Source organism: Mustelus asterias, chromosome 1 (genome assembly GCF_964213995.1).
Source record: "Mustelus asterias chromosome 1, sMusAst1.hap1.1, whole genome shotgun sequence".
Lineage (NCBI taxonomy): Eukaryota > Metazoa > Chordata > Chondrichthyes > Carcharhiniformes > Triakidae > Mustelus > Mustelus asterias.
This window is the reverse complement of record NC_135801.1, coordinates 58,529,387-58,551,339: the sequence shown is the minus strand read 5'-3', so window position 1 is coordinate 58,551,339 and position 21,953 is coordinate 58,529,387. Positions and strand designations below refer to the sequence as shown.

Sequence of the window (21,953 nt, the reverse complement as noted above, 5' to 3'; positions counted from 1 at the left end):
AACTTCTTCTCTCTGGCATCTCATGAATAAAGAACACATGGAACAGGTGCAATCAAATGGCAAATGCTGAACAATGGATGTAAGTGAAACAGTTAGAACAGCACAATCAAGTTGAGGTGCTCTGGTCAAAAAGCTCTTAAGGGCAAAGTTCAAGTGATTCATTAACCTCAGCTAAACCCTAAGATTAGATTACAGCATTCATCTCCAACCCCTTGCCATTCCGCCCCCCCCTCCCCACCATAGTGAGCAATTAAAAAATATCCACACAAGGTGATTATAAATATCTGTAATAATAATGACCTGTAATATGCAGTGACATAAATTCTATTAGAACCTCTGTTTAAATGATGCAATTTGGTCATGGAGACTGCTCTTAACAATTACAACTTCATCAGCCAAAAGACAAAAAATTATTAAATACCAAGGTATGCAGGGTCAACTAAATTGCTTCGTCTGTGCTACAGTTAATTGTTCATCTTTTATTTTATACATTAACACAGGGTCAAGGACTCTGTCTCTCTCTGGCCCACTTTCTTTTTTATATCGATGACCTTCCTCACTCATCATCTAACATCCTCTTTTCAATTCTATCACTTCATGTTTAGGTGGCTGTCGCAGGTAGGAGACCATTTCCCACCTCATTCTCCAATGTGCTTTTGAAAAGCAGGTCTGCAGAGAGGTAGTGGTTTTGCTGAGGTTCATTCCGAGCAACTCCATAAAGCAGGACTTTGCCAACTGTTCCCCGGGATATATATGGAGATAAACATTGCCTAGCGCTGGAAAACTTGGTAAATGACACATTTTGATTTTCCCAAAACTTGCTGGTCTTCTAGCATAAAGAGCAGTCGATGGCCAAGTGTTACAGACTGGCACATTCAAAGACGATGTGTTGAGGGATCACTAAAGCTTGGGGCAGCTACCATAAAGGTTTATTGGGGAAAGCTTTACACAACAAAGGATGCTTGACATTAAATGCAAATGTACATTGTAAATGTAACCTGCAATGGATAGCGAGACACTTATGTACTATATTGAAAAATACTTTTCGTAGAAAGACTTGCATTTATCTAGAGCATATTTCACGGCCTCAAGGCTTCCCAAAGAACTTTACTTTTGACTAATTTTAAAATGTAGCTAGGTAGTTGGTTTGTGTAAAAACAATGCCAATAAAGGACATGACAAAACAATCAAATTTATTATGTGGCTTGAAGGATAATCATTGGCCAGGCCACAGGGGAGAACCTACCTGTCCTTCTTCAGTATAGTATATGGAATATTTTACATCCACCTGAGAGAGCAGGCATGGCCTTGGTTTAACATCTCATGCAAAAGGCTGCAATTTTGACAATGCAGCGCTCCATCAGTACTGCACTAGAGTTTCAGTCCAGATTTTTGTGGCCAAGTCTCTGGACTCGAGTCTGCAGCCTTAATGGGGAACATAATCTTAATCAAAGGCAGAAGGGTCAATTTTGTAGAAGCAAAATACTGTAGATGGAGCTCTGAAATTAAAATAGAAAATGCTGAGTATTTCCAACATTTTTTTAAATTTTAGGTCAATAATGCAGTCTTAACAATAATCAGGCTCCAGTCATGCTGCGCGGAAATAAGTTAATTGTGCTGCAGAATACAAAATCAGCTAATTGAAGTGTTTATTGATGGTTTTAGAAACTCCTCTGACCTCAAATAGAACACATCTCCTTCATCGGCAGGGCTACGCTACGATTTCCATTCGAATTCAAAATATTTCAGCTCGACAAAGCAAATCCTGTCCAAAAAGTGACTAATGCAAGATTAATAATATCTGGCAAGACTCTCCCAGCAATTCCCTTGCACACCTGCACAAGATAAAAAAAGATCACCACTCGAGAAGTCATCAATCTCTCACCTCCAGATTCCACCCTCTCTGCAACAACGCTTCTGATTATTTTACTGATATCAGTATGTGGGCATTCATTTAAACAATCCTTCTCCATCAACAATAACAACTTGTAATAATATAGTACCTTTGTCAATAAAATGCTTGATGGTGTTGTACAGGGCTGTTATGAAACAACTTTCAACACCAAGCCACAAAAGGAGATATTAGGGCAGATGACTAAAAGCTTGGTCAAAGGAGGAGGCTTTATGGAACATCTTAAAGGAAGGATGAGGTAGCGAGGTAGAGGGGTTTACGATGAGAATTCCAAAGCTTATGGCCTAGGCAGCAGAAGGCACAGTGGACAGAAGGCACAGTGGAGTGTTTAAAATCAGGAATGCTCAAGAGGGCAGGTATCTCAGAGAGTTGAGAGGCTGGGGGAGATCACAACAATTGGGATGGGCGAGTCCGTGGAGAGATTTGGAAATAAAGATGAAAATTTTTAGAAATCCAGATGTTGCTAGACTTGGGGTCAATGCAGGTAATGGATGAATGGGACCTGGTGTAAGTTAGGATACAGGCAGCAGAGTTTAGGATGACCTCAAGTTTACAGAGGATAGAATCCAGTCACGAGTATGTTGAAATTATCCAGTCTAAAACTAATAGGCGGTTTAATGATGGTGGGGACAAGTAGTCATAAGTTCACCTCGGTCCAATGTGAAACCAAAGTTATGAACGGACTAGTTCAGCCTCATATAGTTGCCAGGGAGAGAGGAGGAGTCGATAGTTAGAACATTGAGTGTTTTTGGGAGACATGGTGAAGCAAAGACAATGGTTTTGGTGTTCCCAATATCTAATTGGAGGAATTTCTGCTATTCAGTCCTGGATGTCAGAGAAACAATCTAATAAAAGTTTATTTATTAGTCACAAGTAGGCTTACATTCACACTGCAATGAAAATCCCCTAGTTGCCACACTCTGGCGCCTGTTCGGGCACACTAAGGGAGAATTTAGCACGGCCAATGCACCTAACCAGCATGTCTTTCGGACTGTGGGAGGAAACCGGAGCGCCCGGAGGAAACCCACACAGACATGGGGAGAACGTGTAGACTCCAACAGACAGCGACCCAAGCCAGGAATTGAACCCAGGTCCCTGGTGCTGTGAGGCAGCAGTGCTAACCACTGTGCCCCACTGCCCCTAATTTAGTGGCAGTAGAGAAGTCGAGAGAAGTGCTGGAGGAATAGAGCTGGATGTCGCCAATGTGTACATGTGAAAACTAACTCTGTGCTTTTGGATGGTAACACCAAGGAGCACTGTGTAGAGGAGGGAAAAAAAAGAGGCCAAGGATAGATCTGTGGTGGACACCATAGCTAACAGTGCAGACCATGAAATGATGACAAGAGATACTCTGACTAGATTTAGATAGGTAACAGTGGGACTAATGCAGTCTCACTGAGCTGGACGACAGTGTAGAAGAGTTGCAGGAGGTTGTTGTGGTCAACTGTGTCAAAGTCTGCAGATAGGTTGAGAGGGACAAAGAGGGATAGTTAACCTGTGCCATATTAACACAAGATGTCATGTGATTTCACTAAGTACCACTTTGGACTGTATCAGAGGCAGAAACCTGGATGGATTAGAACATGGGAGTTCCAGGAAAGATGGGCATGGATTTGGGAAGCAACACATAGCCATGGTCTTAGGAGAGGAAATGGAGATAGAATCATAGAATCCTACAGTGCAGAAAGAGGCCATTCGGCCCATTGAGTCTGCACCAACCACAATCCCACCCAGGCCCTATCCACATATCCCTACATATTTACCCACTAACCCTTCTAACCTATGCATCCCGGGACACTAAGGGGCAATTTAGAATGGCCAATCAACCTAGCCCGCACATCTTTGGACTGTGGGAGGAAACCGGAGCACCCGGAGGAAACCCACGCAGACACAGGGAGAATGTGCAAACTCCACACAGACAGCGACCCGAGCCGGGATTCGAACCCAGGTCCCTGGAGCTGTGAAGCAGCAGTGCTAACCACTGTGCTACCGTGCCGCCCATGATGTGATAGCTTGCAAGGATGGTGGGAATTGAGGAGAGGGATGATGGTGGCAGGCGTGAAAGAGAGAGGGACAACACCTTGAAAGAGAGAACAATTAATAATATCAGTTAATATGGAGACCAGGAAGAGAAGTTGGATGGTCAGCAGTTTAGTGGGAATGAGCTCGAGAGAGCAGTGGGTGGATCTCATGAACAAGATGAGCTCAGAGAGGGTCTGAGAGGAAAGAGGAGAGAAACTAGAGAAAGATGGGAGTTCAGGTTAGGGCATTGGAGAGCTTTAGAGGAAGTATGGCCCAGTTTGCTGATGGAAGAGAAGGATGTGGCAGACACAGCTAATCGGATGGTCTCAATCTTACAAAGAAGTGCATTATGCAACTTGCTGAGTTCTCATTATAAAGTTGTCATCTATGTCTGGATGACAACCTGTGCCTCATTTTAAATACTGATTAGACCTACACAAAATATTTAACAACCTTCCTGTGACATTCCATGATGAAGAATGCACAGTTAGATGTGATTCTCCGAGATCCAAAATGTGACTTTTCCCACACTGCAATGGACTTGCATTTTAAGGTTGCCAGACTGACTGGCTTCAAGGTGGCCTGATTTCCTCGACAATTGCTTTACAGACAAGTGCTAATTGCTCCTTACCCTGAGTCTTAGCACTTAAATATATAAGAACAAAACATATGATGAGAGGCTGATGGTGCTGGTGTGTGTGGGAGCAGGAACACTCCTGAAAATCCAGCAGAGTCAGAGGGGGTGGAAAGAAAAACCGTTCAAATAGATCAAGTATGCAAATATCAATTCCTTCAAATGCAGAATCTTAGTGACATGAAGTGAATAATTTATTTGCAAGAATTAACCACAGTACCCTCTCCAGGCTGTATCCTTGGAAGGCAGAATAAACTAAGTTGTCTGTTTTACCAAAGTGAATCACTGTGGATGCTGGAAACCTGAAATTAAAACAGAAGATGCTGAAAATACTAAGGAGATCAGGCAGCATTTGTGGAGAGAGAAACACAGTTAATGTTTCAGGTTGACGCTCTCCACAGAAGCAGTCTGATCAACCAAGTATTTCTAGCATTTTTGGTTATTATCTATTTTACCCATGTTAAGAAAATATCTCAAAATGAAATAAATGCTATTTTTGGTCAATTATGTTTTGTGTTATCAGCACTGCAGCAATTAATGTAATGTAGCATAATTTAAAACAAATGTAATTTAGCACATGTTGGACCATTCACGATCCTTAACCTGTTGCAGTTTGTGGAATCAATGTGATGTTGATTCCCCAGCAGTAAAGACAATTTTAACCTGTGTTTATTGGTCTGTCTGTATGTAATCTGTGTAAATAGTGCGATATCCCATGCCCTTTACTTATCTGGTTCTAGCAGGTGTTCACGACATCACAGTCAGATTTGTGCCACAGTACGATCACATTGTGCTACACAGCACCACTTGCTAAACCCTAAACTGTTCTGCCACTTCTCAAGACATTCTTCCATCTTATCCATTCCAATGAACTCTAGTCTCCCGCTGTTGGCCAATAGTTTTGATCTCTTAAATTTCTGTATGACTTCTATTTGCTGGAACCTCAGGAGTTTAGGGAATTTAAATCAATGCTAATTTTTCTACTTTTATTTCAGATTTCCAGCATTTGTAGTAATTTGCTTTTCTATAAATATGGCTTAACTTGACTATATAAAAGACAATAATAACTGTAGAACTATTTAGCTTCTCACAGTAAAACATCTTCAGCTTTTCCAGGAAATATTATCGGAATTCTGCCTTTTAAACTGCTATCTGTAAAATGAATTCAAAAGTCTAAAGAATGGTCTGGTGAAGCACGTCATCAAGAAAATGCTAACTTCATCAGCACTTCTGAAATGTCAGAATCCTTTGCTCAATAGCATTACTTTGTATATTTCAAGTTGCATTCTTCCCATACAGATGACTGAATGCCATGTAAATCTGCAGTTTAAGCCATGTTCCAAATTTTTTTCAGATAACTACTTGCTGGCATTTAAACCTTAGCTTAGTGGCAGCATTGTTAGAAGGTGGTGGATTCAAATCCACTCCAGAGACTCCAGCAAATAATCTAGGCTGATGCTTTTGTGTAGTACTGAGGGCTGCCCCCAACAAAAAGTGCTGTATTTCAAATGAGACATCAAACCAAGGCCACATCTGCTCCCTCTCATGGATGTAAAGAATATTCAAGTGCACTAAAAAAAAGCAGAGAAGTCTTTCAGCCAATAATTATTCTGCTGCCAATGTCCCTCCCTTCACCACCCACACCAACCTATCTTCTGAAGGTGTTGTAATGTCATAATAGATCCTCCTTGGGCACCCTGTTCAAGCAGTCATTTTGCATGTATAATATTACTATTATTTTTCAGTTAGATAAGGATCTGCACTCAGAAACTCATGATATTAAAGTGGGTAGTAATTGAATCAAAGGCAGCAGTTTGAAAATACACAATATAATTGACAAAATAAGTATTTGGGCTGATTAACAACAAAATTCATTTGAATGCAGACACTGGATGGAAAAATAAGAATATGCACCCCATGAATGGTGGTGGAATACAGAAAAGGTGGATTGAAACCTGGGAGTGATAGTAGACCCGACACCCAATACATCCAACCAATGTTGCACTAGAAGCCAAAACAGTTAAACACATTTTTAGGAAGTCAGATCAAACTGCAATGTTCCAGTCAGACCACATTGTGAATACAGTATCTGTTTCTGCTCACCCAAATCAGAGACCCATTCAAGAGCAGAGACCTGTGTCAGATCTCCGGTATGAAAATAAACTAGAGAGACAGCTACTTGGCCTGGAAAGAAGGCATCTGAGAGGTGATCTCACAGAAATATATCAAGTAGTAATTGGGGGAAAACATAGATCTAAATATTAACTCATATTAAATTGTGGGATCAGAACCAGGGGATATAGGTTCAACTGAATATAAAGCATTTTTAAAACCGATACCAGGAAATCCTTTTCCCTCCAGAAAGTATTGAACATTTGAAATAATAGACGGTTAATGCAGAAGCACCGGGTAAATTTAAGGAACAATTAGATATTGCAACTGAGGGAAGAGGCTGCATGCCTGTGTGGATAGATTGACTATTATAGAATGAGTGGTGCTCTCGTCTGTAATTAGTTCATGATCACAAGAAGCCACTTTGGACATTTTGGAAGAGCCAAAAATATAGGATCAATATACAAGACAATGCCAAGAAATAAGGCGTGTGCGAAGACAATACATCAGAAAGTCTGGAGAAGTATAGAGGGAGCAAGGGTGAAATTAGGAAAGCAAAAAAAATGCAATCAAGGAGAACCCAAAAGATGTTTAAAGATCTAAAAAGAGCAAGAGGATAACTGATAAAAGAATAAGGCCCATTAGAAATCAGAAAGGTCACGCAAACCAGCCTCCCATCCATTGACTCTGTCTACACTTCCTGCTGCCTCGGCAAAGCAGCCATCATAATTAAGGACCCCATGCACCCCGGACATTCTCTCTTCCACCTTCTTCCATCAGGAAGAAGATACAAAAATCTGAGATCACATAACAACCGACTCAAGAACAGCTTACCTGCTGCTGTCAGACTTTTGAATGGACTTACCTTGCAATAAGTTGATCTTTCTCTACACCCTAGCTATGACTGTAACACTACTTTCTGCACCCTCTCCTTTCCTTCTCTATGAACGGTATGTTTTGTCTGTATAGCACGCAAGAGACAATACTTTTCACTGTATGTTAATACATGTGACAATAATAAATCAAATCAAATCAAAACCATGTATGGACACGGACAATGTGGACATGGTTCTTAATATTTTAATATGTCTTCAAGATAGCAAGGGAAGATGCACACTTTGCAGTTTGGGGGGGTAGAGAGTGCAATATTAGATCAGATAATTATACTGGCAGAGAGAATATTCAGGGGGTCTGCATCCTTGAAAGTATATCATCTCTAGGCCTTCACGAAACGGATCCCAAGCTGCTCAGAAAAGCAAGGGATGAAATAGTGGAAGCTCCACATTTGATGCTGGAGGGCTGGAAGACTGCTAACATTGCACTGTTGCTTAAAAAGGGAGAAAGGGACAGTCTGAATAATTACAGGCCTGTCAATCTAAGTTCTGCGCTAGACTAATTATTGGTAAAATTATTGGACAGTATAATTAGCCATTTAGAAAGATATGGATTAATCAGTGACAGTCAGCATGGATTTGTCCGATTAACTTGATAGAATCTTTTGAGGAAAAGCAGGGTCAAATCTACATAGATTTTAGCAAGGATTTTTACAATGTAGCGGAGAAGTCAGAAGAATAAGAACCACAGGGATCCAAGGGAAAGTGGCAAGTTGGATCCAAAATTGCCTGTGTGTCAGGAAGTAAGGCATGATGTGGAGATGCCGGCGTTGGACTGGGGTAAACACAGTAAGAAGCTTAACAACACCAGGTTAAAGTCCAACAGGTTTATTTGGTAGCAAAAGCCACACGAGCTTTCGGAGCTCCAAGCCCCTTCTTCAGGTGAGTCTGAAGAAGGGGCTTGGAGCTCCGAAAGCTTGTGTGGCTTTTGCTACCAAATAAACCTGTTGGACTTTAATCAGGAAGTAAGGGCCAGGGCTAATAGATGTTTTTGTGACTGGAAGCCTGTTTCCTGTGGAGTTCTGCAGGGTTCCTTCCGTTCTGAGGAGTATATCAATGATTAGACTTAGATGATTAAGAAGTTTGCAGACGATACAAAAATTGAGCATGTTTTTGATTGTCAGGAAGAAAGCAATAGCTAACAGGATGATATCAATGGACTGTCAGACGGGTAGAAAAAGGGCAAATACAAGATACAAGAGCAGAGAGGTTATGCTAGAATTGTATAAAATATCAGTTAGGTCACTGTTAGAATACCAGGAACCATTGTGGTCACCACATTTAAGGAAACGTGTTTGAGAGATTACAGGGGAGATGTCCAAAGATGCTGCAAAGAATGGAGTATCTTAGGTCTGAGGAAAGATTGGGTTGTTTCTTTGGAGACTGAAAAGAGATTTAATTGAGGTGTATAAAATTATATGGGACCTTGATAGAATGAATTAGAACGACCTATTCTAGTTAGCGGAGAGATCAATAGTCAAGGGGCAGAGTTTAAGGTAAAGGATTATAGGGGAGTTGAGAAGAAATGTTTCCACCTGGTTGGGTGGTGGGATCTGGAACCCACAGCCTGAAAGGGTGGTAGAGGCAGAAACCATCATCACATTTAAAAACTAATCGGATATGCACTTGAAGTGTTGTAACCTGCAGTATTCCAGCCAAGAGCTGAGAAGTGGGATTAGGCTGACAGTTCTTTTACAGCTGGCACAAACACAATGGGTCAAATGGCATCCTTCTGTGGCATCAATATTGTACACTTCCATATATCTATCGCAGCCAGCATAATTCATTTTGGTAAGCAAAGGGCTGTGGACATTTTTAATGGAAATCAAACTACATTGATGTGGACCATATTCAAGTGCAGTTGAACAAGACAACTTCCATCTGTGACACATTTGGCAAAATGCTGGTTGAAAACACTGAAATTTATATTTAAAATACAGCTGAAAGGTTGGCATACTGCTTGAAGGCATATGATTCACCAGCTTGTCCCTGTCTGTGTGGAAACAACTAGCAACGTGAAGCTGAAAATAAAATGTGACAACTCATTATTATGCACATCGCCAAAAGTAATGCTGAATCAGCCCAGACCGTCTAACCTGAGGAACAAAGACTACTTCTCTTTTTTTAAAAAAGTATTGTGTTACACCAGGCGTGACCAAATCATGGCCTGTGCGCCACAATCTGGCCCACCACACCTCTGCATCCAGCCTGCGGACTCCCTATCCAAACAATACATACATTCACCAGTTGCTCCTCCCATCATCAACTGTTTCCTCTCCCGTATTTGCTGCTGATGGGTCACGGTGTGCGCTCTCTCTGCCTTTGGCCACGCTCTCTCTGCCCTCCTCCTGTGCAGGAATTGGCCTCCTGAAGGAGCAGAGAGCTCAATGTGGTGCAGCAAACCAGGGAATCTGAGGAACAGCAAGGCCACAAAAACAGTTCATGTTCAGCCCCCACAACCCACCTGCTCTCACCAGTCAGGACAGCTCGAGTCTCAGACACGGCGGAGTGAAGAAAGCTTGTCCCTTCACAACATCCCAAATATCTGCTCACCAGTAAAAGGGCCAAACTTGGCAGCGAATGAGTGAGAGTCTGAATGACTCTGAGACAGTCTGTGCGAAGGAGCGAGTGAGACAGTCTGTGCGAAGGAATGAGCGAGACAGTCGGTGCGAAGGAGTGAGCGAGACAGTCTGTGCGAAGGAGCGAGTGAGACAGTCTGTGCGAAGGAGCGAGTGAGACAGTCTGTGCGAAGGAGCGAGTGAGACAGTCTGTGCGAAGGAGCGAGTGAGACAGTCTGTGCGAAGGAGCGAGTGAGACAGTCTGTGCGAAGGAGCGAGTGAGACAGTCTGTGCGAAGGAGCGAGTGAGACAGTCTGTGCGAAGGAGCGAGTGAGACAGTCTGTGCGAAGGAGCGAGTGAGACAGTCTGTGCGAAGGAGTGAGTGAGACAGTCTGTGCGAAGGAGCGAGTGAGACAGTCTGTGCGAAGGAGCGAGTGAGACAGTCTGTGCGAAGGAGCGAGTGAGACAGTCTGTGCGAAGGAGCGAGTGAGACAGTCTGTGCGAAGGAGCGAGCGAGTGAGACAGTCTGTGCGAAGGAGCGAGCGAGCGAGTGAGACAGTCTGTGCGAAGGAGCGAGCGAGTGAGACAGTCTGTGCGAAGGAGCGAGCGAGTGAGACAGTCTGTGCGAAGGAGCGAGCGAGTGAGACAGTCTGTGCGAAGGAGCGAGCGAGTGAGACAGTGTGCGAAGGAGCGAGCGAGTGAGACAGTCTGTGCGAAGGAGCGAGCGAGTGAGACAGTCTGTGCGAAGGAGCGAGCGAGTGAGACAGTCTGTGCGAAGGAGCGAGCGAGTGAGACAGTCTGTGCGAAGGAGCGAGCGAGTGAGACAGTCTGTGCGAAGGAGCGAGTGAGACAGTCTGTGCGAAGGAGCGAGTGAGACAGTCTGTGCGAAGGAGCGAGTGAGACAGTCTGTGCGAAGGAGCGAGTGAGACAGTCTGTGTGAAGGAGCGAGTGAGACAGTCTGTGTGAAGGAGCGAGTGAGACAGTCTGTGCGAAGGAGCGAGTGAGACAGTCTGTGCGAAGGAGTGAGTGAGACAGTCTGTGCGAAGGAGTGAGTGAGACAGTCTGTGCGAAGGAGTGAGTGAGACAGTCTGTGCGAAGGAGCGAGTGAGACAGTCTGTGTGAAGGAGCGAGTGAGAAAGTCTGTGCAAAGGAGCGAGTGAGACAGTCTGTGCAAAGGAGCGAGTGAGACAGTCTGTGCAAAGGAGCGAGTGAGACAGTCTGTGCAAAGGAGCGAGTGAGACAGTCTGTGCAAAGGAGCGAGTGAGACAGTCTGTGCAAAGGAGCGAGTGAGACAGTCTGTGCAAAGGAGCGAGTGAGACAGTCTGTGCGAAGGAGCGAGTGAGACAGTCTGTGCGAAGGAGCGAGTGAGACAGTCTGTGCGAAGGAGCGAGTGAGACAGTCTGTGCGAAGGAGCGAGTGAGACAGTCTGTGCGAAGGAGCGAGTGAGACAGTCTGTGCGAAGGAGCGAGTGAGACAGTCTGTGCGAAGGAGCGAGTGAGACAGTCTGTGCGAAGGAGTGAGTGAGACAGTCGAGGGAGCCAAAAGGGAAAATGCTGAAAAATCTCGGCGGGTCTGGCAGCATCTGTAAGAGAAAAGAGCTGATGTTTCAAGTCCAGATGACTCTTTGTCAAAGCTCTTTCCAGCATTTTCTCTATTGGTTTCAGATTCCAGCATCTGCAGTAATTTGTTTTTATCCAGTCTGAGGGAGTGTGCGCGTGATGTAGTGAGGGACGATGAATAAGTGAGCGAGCATGAGTGTGACATGTCTGCATAGCTGCGGGAGAGTCCGGGCGTGCATGCGGGCGAATGCGTCTGTGCTGCTTATCCAGTTTGTTGACAACGTGGCTCCTGGACACCTAGAGATCTCCTTGATTTGGCGCCAGGACACAAAGTGACATCAAAAAATGGGGAATCCAGAGAAAACGGTGCTTCTTTCTGGGAAGCTTCCTTCGAGCTCAGCTGTGAGCACAACTGCTTCGCTCTGAAATGAAAATGCTGCTCTACCTGCAAGTTTATTCTGTTCATTGATTATGGCCTTGTCCCTCTTCTTCCTTCTGTTAGTTCTGTACCTATAGCATAAACTTCAATATTTATTTTTAATGTGGTTTTAGAACTTCTCTTTGCCATTTTCTGAAGCTTCCCCCTCCTCCCCACCCCTACCAAGTCCTTTGTTTTCCTTTTCACCTTCTCGTTTAGCTCCCAAGTATTTCTAACATGCCTTTTTTTAGATTCAATCTTCTCTCGTTACATATTCATCCAGCGTTCCATAATTGGTCAGCTTGTTTTTTTGTTTCTAGTACAATACAACTCCCTTGAATTCTATTGATTACTTTTTAAAGATTTTTTCACTGATTCTTTGCTGTCTCTGTTTTTCGAGCTTTTCCGGCAATTTATCTTCTTCAGTTTCATCGACACTTCATTATGATCTTTTCAAATCTATTATCTTACTCTGTCATACCTATGTGGCTCTCATTTCTAATCTTGAACCATGCCATGATGTAATTCTATATCTACCAAGATGTTCTCTTATACCTATTCAATTTCATCACCCATTACAAGATTCAGAAGTGATTATTTTCTTCTTGATAATGGGTGAGGAAAGTTATTTGGCCTGTTGCTGCCAGTTTATTTGAACTTATTGAAATCCCCCGTGGTTATTATTCTATGACTGCTCTCATCTCATAGATTTACCTACACATTTCTTCCTCCCATTCCATTCCATTACAAGGTGCTCAATGGCAGGGGTTTCCAAACTGTGAGTCGTAACAAGTAACTGAGGTTGTCAGCTCCCTCTCCTCTGTGGCAGTAATTATGATGTGGAGCAAAGGCTGAGATGGGAAGTCTTGGGATCAGCTCCAAGGCCCCTTGGCGTGCACTAGATATTTCCATATCTCGGTCGTGGGTGTGACCTAGCTAAATCAGCTCCAGCCCAATAACTGCCTCCAACTGAGCCTGCAAAACGCCAGATGGCAAGAACATTACTGTCTGTTCTGCTACACCCCTCCCCACTATCCATTGCTCTCACAAATCTCCCCCCACCACCCCGCCAGTTACCCCACTCTCACTGCTCTACCCTCTACCCCCATCACCTCAACTCTGGGGTCAGGGCAATTTTAAGCTTCAAAATGGGGACACAATGGAGGAAGGTTTGAGAAGCACTGGTCTTTGACATATCTGCATTAGGATGACACACCTCACCTTTCAACTGAATCCATATGGATTCTGTTTCTATATTACTGTTCATTACAATCCTTGTATTTGTACAGACATTGTTATTTTTTAACGATGACAGCAGCTCCACCTCACCCCTTTTCTCCTCGTCAAAGATGTTATATCCTGCAACATTTAGTTGTTGATTCTGTTCTCGATGTGGCCATGCTTCAGTCATCCCTAATATATCTGGATGCCCCCCAACAAATTATTGCCTCCAGTTCATCAGTTTTGATTTTATTAATATGTATGTCACTGTAACAACAATTTAAATTGCTTTCAAATTATTTTCTCTGTTTTTTGTTATTCTCTCTCTTTGCTTTGTTGTTTTTTTTACCTTTGTGCTCCATGAATTTATTTGATCTGGCCATTCACACCAGCCTTATCCTTCCTCGAGTTTGTCCTTTAAACTCTTTTCTTTTTTATTGTTACGTTTCAGTAATTTCAATCAGTTCCCTCTCCATTAGCCTTATTTACAGTCCGAGTTATCCTTTCCGCTCGGTGGCCTGTCCTAATGAAAATCCTCCTAACAGTAAACACTGCAATTATAATTTTATTGCCACCATTTTTTATCTAAGAAATCAATTTACACCAGGGAGTGAATGATAGGCTCAGATTATAGCCTAAGGTCCCAACCAATTTAAAACATTCAAACCAATTCATAAAAAAGAAGCCATGTAAACGCCTTCCCCTTCATCTATTATTCTATGTGTAATCAATAAGTTACTACATACTTAGGCAAAGTCTTTAAATAGCTGAATCAGCACCAGCTAGTTCAAGCCTGTACTAATAAAGCTATCCATTAGTTATTTAGATCCTGATACTATAGATATCAAGAGCCCCAGGATACCGGTTTGGAAACTGTAACATAAATGAATTAAATAGATTTTAGCATATTGTAATTATTGTCAAAGGATTAATCAAAGTCGAGGGCACGCAAAGTTTAGCCAGTATATTATTAACGCTGAAGAGGGTGTAGCATGGTGTAAATCCATCATTCGTTCAATTATTTCTGTGTAGCTAACCATCGACTTTATTTTAATCAGGCACTATTTCCATGGCAACGCCATCTTAGGCCCTCTATTCCTCCTGCTCGATGATATTACATTTCCTGCTGAATCAAACTTGTCCTGTGGGCTGAAAGCACCTTTCACAAGCTGCTCTGTAGCCACAGAATCCTCTGGTCCTGGCTGTGGAGTTAGCTGATTTTATTAAAGACGCAATCCAATTCTGTTCCTGGCTTTAGACTATTTGCATTAAGGGAATCTGCTATTTTCAAGCTCTTAAGTAGTGACAATTTAATGCATCACCTTTTTCCATTCTTAAAGCAGACAAGCAAGCTGATAAAAGGTCCAGTATGCGGAAAACTGCACTGAAAACAGTTATTAAAATACACTCTTTTATTTTGAGTCTTAAATTTGACTGTTGTCCAACATGTCACACTGGAATGCAGCTCACTGCTGATGGTACCAGCAGCAGGATAATATCAGGAAGCTAGAATTTGTTTATAAATGTACCTGTTGCATCATCCATCAAACACAGGACTGAAATCTCCGATATATAACTCTACTAGTGCATCTTGGTTATGGGGCCATTTATGTAGGAACAAGGTTATTAAATGTCAAACACATGAAGTGAACCAGGAATAACACACACCTCCTAAATTCCTAGCTCCCCCAAGATGAAAAGCCCATAGTTCAACAACTGTCGTTACGTTTTTTGCCAAAAAGTTCGACATAAGCTGAACACCTTCTAGGTTAAACTTGAAATCCCATGGGCTGCAGCGGTTCAAGAAGACAGCTTACCACCATATTCTCACGGGTAACTTGCGACGGTGGGCTTTAAATGCTAGCCTAGCCAGCAACACCCACATCTCATAAATGAATTTAAAAAAGATTCTATCCTATCAAGTTCTCTCAGCTAGAAGGATGAGGACAGTTGATATCTGGGAACATCACCACTTGGAGGTTCCTTTCAACATCACTCACCATTGTGACTTGGAAATATATCACTGTTCCTTCACTGTCACTGGGTCAAAATCCTAGAAGCACAAAATTCCCAGAGTGCAGAAAGGTCATTTGGCCCATCAAGTCTGCACCGACTTTCAGAAAGCGCACCCCACCCAGGCTCTCCCCTCCGCCCATCTTTCATGTTTCAATGAGATCATTTTAAGGGTTGTAATTTTAAACTGATTATTTCCTACACATGAAGCACTGAAACTTGTCTCATTCACTTGTAGAGGAATTCTACAAATTCCTCTCTCTGATAACTCAGCAATAAGAACCGTTCCTTTAACGTTGAAACGTTCACAATCACGTCACAGAGGGTAGATGTAGATAGATGATAGAAACCCTACAGTGCAGAAGGAGGCCATTCGGCCCATCGAGTCTGCACCGACCACAATCCCACCCAGGCCCTACCCCCACATATTTAACCTGCTAATCCCTCTTAACCTACGCATCTCAGGGGCAATTTTTAACCTGGCCAATCAACCTAACCCGCACATCTTTGGACTGTGGGAGGAAACCGGAGCACCCGGAGGAAACCCACGCAGACACGAGGAGAATGTGCAAACTCCACACAGACAGTGACCCGAGCTGGGAATCGAACCCGGGACCCTGGAGCTGTGAAGCAGCAGTGCTAACCACTGTGCTACCGTGCCGCCCCAAAAAGAGGTTTTTGCAGTATGGACATTGATTTAAAGGGGATATTCAGAAAGGAGAAACGTGATTGGTTAGAGGCTTTTGACGACGAAAGAGCGAGACAGAGGCATTAGGAAGGGAATTGCAGGACAGCAGCCAGTCAACTAAAGACATGACTGCAAAAGGTATGGCAGAGGGGAAGATGACCTCACAAGAGGACAGGGCCAAAGAAGTCTTGGTGGGGAGTGGGGAGAAAGGAATTGTAAAGCTGGAAAAGGTTACAGAGGGAGAAACAATGAAGGCATTTTAAACCTGAGGATGAGAGTTGGTAAACCAGAAGCTAATATACAGCAGCGAGAACAAGTGTGATATGATCTTGGTGTTGAATAGATGTGGGCAACAGCATTCTGATTGAGCTCAAGTTTACAATAAAGGTGAAAGATAGGTAAATCAGTCAGGAAAATAAGGTAGGCTTGCATTTATGTAGCACCTTTCATGACTCCAGGACACCGCAAAGCACTTTGCAGCCAATGAAATTTAGTCACTGTTGTAACATAGGAAACATGGCAAACAATTTGCACTTTTGAATAGACAATTCAGGATGAGGGGCTTAGCAACACTTGGAAAAGACTTGGCACTCAACAAATACCTGATCTGTCAGGTAGCACAGCGGTGAGCACTGCTGCTTCACAGCTCCAGGGTCCCGGGTTCGATTCCCGGCTCGGGTCACTGTCTGTGTGGAGTTTGCACATTCTCCTCGTGTCTGCGTGGGTTTCCTCCGGGTGCTCCGGTTTCCTCCCGCAGTCCAAAGATGTGCGGGTTAGGTTGATTGGCCAGGTTAAAAATTGCCCCTTAGAGTCCTGGGATGCGTAGGTTAGAGGGATTAGCAAGTAAATATGTGGGGGTAGGGCCTGGGTGGGATTGTGGTCGGTGCAGACTCGATGGGCCGAATGGCCTCCTTCTGCACTGTAGGGTTTCTATGATTCTATGAGTTGTGCGTTTTATATTAATACTAATTTAGATTTTTGTCACCAGAATTGCAAATTGTTTCTTCTGCACATTCCTTTCAGGGATGTTACTCTCAACAGTCATTTCCACAGAACGCTTTACTATTAAATGCTTCCAAAACAACATTCCTTTCATGATGGCTTACAGTATATTAGAAGGGAATGAACAAAAGATCACACATCACTTTAGATCTATAAGATATACAGCCAACCTTCTTTCATCCACCGTGTATTATTCAAATAACTGTCTGCCTAGTTAGGTTCTATGAAGAACACATATTTGGAGGTTTAAGTTGGAAGTAGCAGGGCACCAACAGTACTTTGGAAATCCCAAGCAAGTAATTTACTGGCCACAGTAAGATCAATCATCTTTCATTTAAGAGATGAAGAGAATGTACTATTTCACTCCCCTCCAGTTTCCAAGCCAAGGTTGTTTATCTGCACTAGAGGGATCTATTAGCTTTCAGCAGGAGCCATAAAACCTAACAGACATATCATTCCCGTTAAAGAACTTCTGTCAGACCTAAACTATTACGCCACTAGTGACTGGGCTAGGATGCAGCTAATGTTGTGATCATACTGAGATAACAAGTAAAAAAAAAAGGATGTTTTATCCATACCCACTTAAAATGTTCCCCCCGTGAATCACTTACCTCTCCATTACTGGTGACAGGAATTTCAGCTGCAGAATCTCGAGCAGGTGCTTCTGCCATTTCAGATTCCTTTAAAAAGCAAAATCAATTGGATTAGCATTTTTGTTTACATTGAGACAAGATTGACTATTGCTTTTGTGCTCTCAAAGGTTGACCCTGCAAGCAAGCACATCTTTCAACAAAAAGGGTCGCAAGCAGCACTGCAGGATCCGGAATACAACAAGACAGGTTGTGCAAGTTATTCCTGAAGATTTATAAGAGTATCCCAAGTTGAAATCATGCCCTTTTATTGCCAGTTATAGCACTTTGCAGCCAAAAGGGTTGATTAGATCATATATTTGCCAAGAAATTACAATGTTGGATATCATTTAAAAATGAACAATTCTTGATTCCCCATTTGATATTCAACTTCCAACAGTACTTTTTTAAAATACAGAATTCAAATGAATCATGGGAAATGTTCAATTTTAAGAAAATGGTTTGAGTACTTCTAAATATTACTATTACACAAACTTTTAAAAATCCACCTAAAATAATAATGAATGTGGATTGTTTGGCAACTGATGATCGTTCAATGAATTCTCAAAGACAGCCTAAGCTGGGATTTTCACAGTAACTTCATTGCAGTGTTAATTTAAGCCTACTTGTGACACTAATAAACAAACTTTAAACTTTATTTCCAGTCCCTGTACACAGTGGCTTGGTTGCAACTTAAACACTTAAAATGTTTCACTCATATTGTTCAGGCCATCAGATGGAGAAAGAAAACCTGCATCAATATACATTTTATTCACCTACTTATGGATTACTAGGACTGTTATAAGGCACAATTTGACATGAGGATATATAAGGTAGAGGAGAGGGTAAGATATCAAAAAGGGTATGTCTTAAAGAACACATTTTTGGAGAAATGATAGGCAGAGACAGAGGGGTTTAGGGATTGAATTCCAGAGTTTAGGCCCTTAGCAGCTTCTAAACCACATTTAAGGACACAATTCAATTTGGGGATGCTCAAGAGGCCAGAATTAGAGAAGTGTAGATATCTCTGAGAGGTGGCACGGTGGTAGAGTGGTTAGCACTGCTGCCTCACAGCGCCAGGGTCCCAGGTTCAATTCCAGCCTCGGTCAGTGTGTGTGTGGAGTTTGCACTTTCTCCCCATGTCTGTGTGGGTTTCCTCCGGGTGCTCCGGTTTCCTCCCACATTCCAAAGATGTGCAGGTTAGGTTGATTGGCCGTGCTAAATTGCCCCTTAGTGTCAGGGGGATTAACAGTGTAAATGTGTGGGGTTATGGGGATAGGTCCTGGGTGGGATTGTGGTCAGTGCAGACTCGATGGGCCAAATGGCCTCCTTCTGTAGAGATTCTATGATTGTGGACTGGAGGAGATTACAGAGATAGATAGAGACAAATGAGGTCATGGAGGGACTTAAAAACAAAGAAGTTGAAAATGGAGCCAATGCATGTCGGCAAGCATAGGGATGTTAGGTGAATAAGACTTGATATGAGCAAGGACATGGATACTACGGTTTTGAATGACCTCAAGTTTAGGGAGCATAGAATGTGGGAAGCTGGCCAGGAGTGCTTTGAAATAGTCAGGTTCAGAGGTAATAATGACATGGATGAGAGCTTCAGCAGCAGATCAGCAGAAAGCTGAAGTCAGGCAATGTAAATGAGGTGGAATCATAGAATCCCTACAGTACAGAAGGAGGCCAATCGGTCCATTGAGTCTGTACCGACCACAATCCCACCTAGGCTCTACTCCCATAACCCCACACATTTACCCTGCTAATCCCCCTATTATGAGAGTCAATTTAGCATGGCCAATCCACCTAACCCGCACGTCTTTAGAGTGTGGGAGAAAACCAGAACACCCGAAGGAAACCCACGCAGACACGGGGAGAAAGTGTAAACTCCACACAGACAGTAACCCGAGGCCGGAATCGAACCCGGGTCCCCGGCGCTGTGAGGCAGCAGTGCTAGCCACTGTGCTACCGTGCCTGGAAATAGGCTGACTTAACAATGATGTGGAAATGTGATGGGAAGCTCATCTCAGGGTGAAAAGTTTGTGGAAAGTCTACTTCAGCTTTCAATATTTGCCAAGGACGGGGATGATGTGAATAGCAAGGGAGCGGAGGTTGTACCACACGGAAAATATAATGCTTTGCTTTTCCCAACACATAACTGTGTACTGGATATCAGACAAGCAATCTGATTACTTAGAGACTGTGGAAGAGTTGAGAGAATTTGTGCTGAGGTACAGCTGGATGTCATCAGTGTGCATAAAACAAACTAACACTGTTTCACGATACCATCGCTGAGGAGAAACAGGTCGATGAGAAACAGGAGGTGGGGCCAAGAGCAGATCCTTTGGGGCCACCAGCAGTAACTAAGCAGGATGAGTAGTCATTAGAGACAACTCTCTGGCTACAATTAGCTAGATAAGAATGGAATTAGATGAGCACAGTCTCACCAAACTGGGAAGATGATGTGCAGTCTCAGGATATGGCATTGATCATTTAGGAATGAGATGAGGAGAAATTTCTTGACTCAAAAGGTTTGAAACTTTGGAATTCTCTACCCCAGAGCTTTGTAAATATTCCATCATCAAGTGTACTGGGTTTCTTTTTGTGGGTTTCTCAGGGAACCAATGCATATGGGCAGAGGGTAGATCAGTAGATCAGTCAAGATCTACTGAATGGTGGAGCAGGCTTACAGGACAGTATAGTTCACTCCTGTTCTTATTTCTTAAATTATGATGTTCAACAATGTCAAAGGCTGCAGACAGGTGGAGGGGGAAACACAGTGGCTCAGTGGTTAGCACTTCTGCCTCTCAGCGCCAAGGACCCGAGTTCAATTCCCGGCTTGGGTGACTGTCTGTGCAGAGTCTGCACGGGTTTCCTCCAGGTGCTCCGGTTTCCTCCCACAGTCCAAAAGACGTGCTGGTTTGGTGCACTGGCCATGATAAATTGTCCCTCACTGTACCCGAACAGGCGCTGGTGTGGCGCAACTAGAGTTCTTCACAGTAACTTCACTGCAGTGTTAACGTAAGCCTACTTGTGACACTAATAAATAAACTTAAACTTAGAGGAGGAGGAGGGATTTGCAAAGGATATTTCCACAGAAATATTTACAACCTGTTATATGCTCCGCTGAGGCTGATGTGTAGTGAAAGAATATAATCATTGTAATTGTTAACTAATAGTGAAAGTATATCAGAAAAGGATGTCAATTTTTATTTGAATGTCCTCAAGCATTACAACAGAGAAATCATTTACAATGATTAATTTCACATTTGTATTCACATCCAACACATGGAATATATAATCTTCATTTTCACAGGCGCTAAAATAAAAATATAAATAAAACGTCAAGGCCTCATAATGTTCACCAATAAATCATCAACATCTGTAAAAGTAATATGAAGTGGTTTTAAATTAACTGGGTAGCTTTCACCAATCAGATATATATTTATTCTTTTTTAAAGTTTAATGTTTATTTGTGAGTGTCACAAGTATAGGGTTACATTAACACTGCAATGAAGTTATTGTGAAAATACCCTAGTTGCCACACTCCGGTGGCTGTTCGGGTATACTGAGGGAGAATTTAGCATGGCCAATGCACTTAACTAGCATGTCTTTTGGACTGTGGGAGGAAACTGCTGCACCCAGAGGAAACCCATGTAGATACGGGGAGAACGTGCAGACTCCGCACAGACAGTGACCCAAGTCGGGAATCAAAGCCAAAAAATGCCATTAAAATTTTCGAATTGCCCAGATTCCCATATATCTTGTTTTAAAGGCTCTAACAAACAAATTGCTGATACAATGTAGTTGACTCTTAAATGCCTTCTGAAATGGCTTAGAAAGCTACTCAGTTGTATCAAACTGCTACAGAGTCTAAAAAAAGAACAAAATCAGACAGACCACCCAGCATCGACCTAGACACCATAAACGACGGCCGCAAACACAGCCCTGTCGACCCTGCAAAGTCTACTTGACTCACATCTGCAGGCTTATGCCAAAATTGAGAGAGCTGCCTCATTGCTTAGACAAGCAACAGACTGACATAGTTATTCTCATGGAATCACAACTTACAGACAACATCCCAGACACCACCTCATCATCATCCTTGTGCCTGGCCTGTCCCACTGACAGAACAGACCCACCAGAAGTGGCGGTACAGTGGTATACAATCAGGAGAAAGTAGCCCTGGGAGTCCTCAACATTGACTCTGGACCCATGAAGTCTTGTCGCATCAAGTCAAACAAGGGCAAGGAAACCTGCTAGTTATCACCTACTGCACCCTGCTCAGG

General features: G+C 43.0%; 1 protein-coding gene across 13 annotated transcripts in view; it reads right to left on the bottom strand.

Annotated features, from left to right (window-relative positions):
- Window positions 1–21,953, bottom strand: part of arfip1 (ADP-ribosylation factor interacting protein 1 (arfaptin 1)) — a 179,464-nt gene that overhangs the window by 79,113 nt on the left and 78,398 nt on the right. For all 13 annotated transcript variants that reach the window (XM_078212709.1, XM_078212690.1, XM_078212765.1 and 10 more), the window contains one exon: window positions 17,644–17,712. In XM_078212709.1, the coding sequence (XP_078068835.1) occupies window positions 17,644–17,712 (69 nt within the window). The remainder of the gene's footprint in view (window positions 1–17,643; window positions 17,713–21,953) is intronic.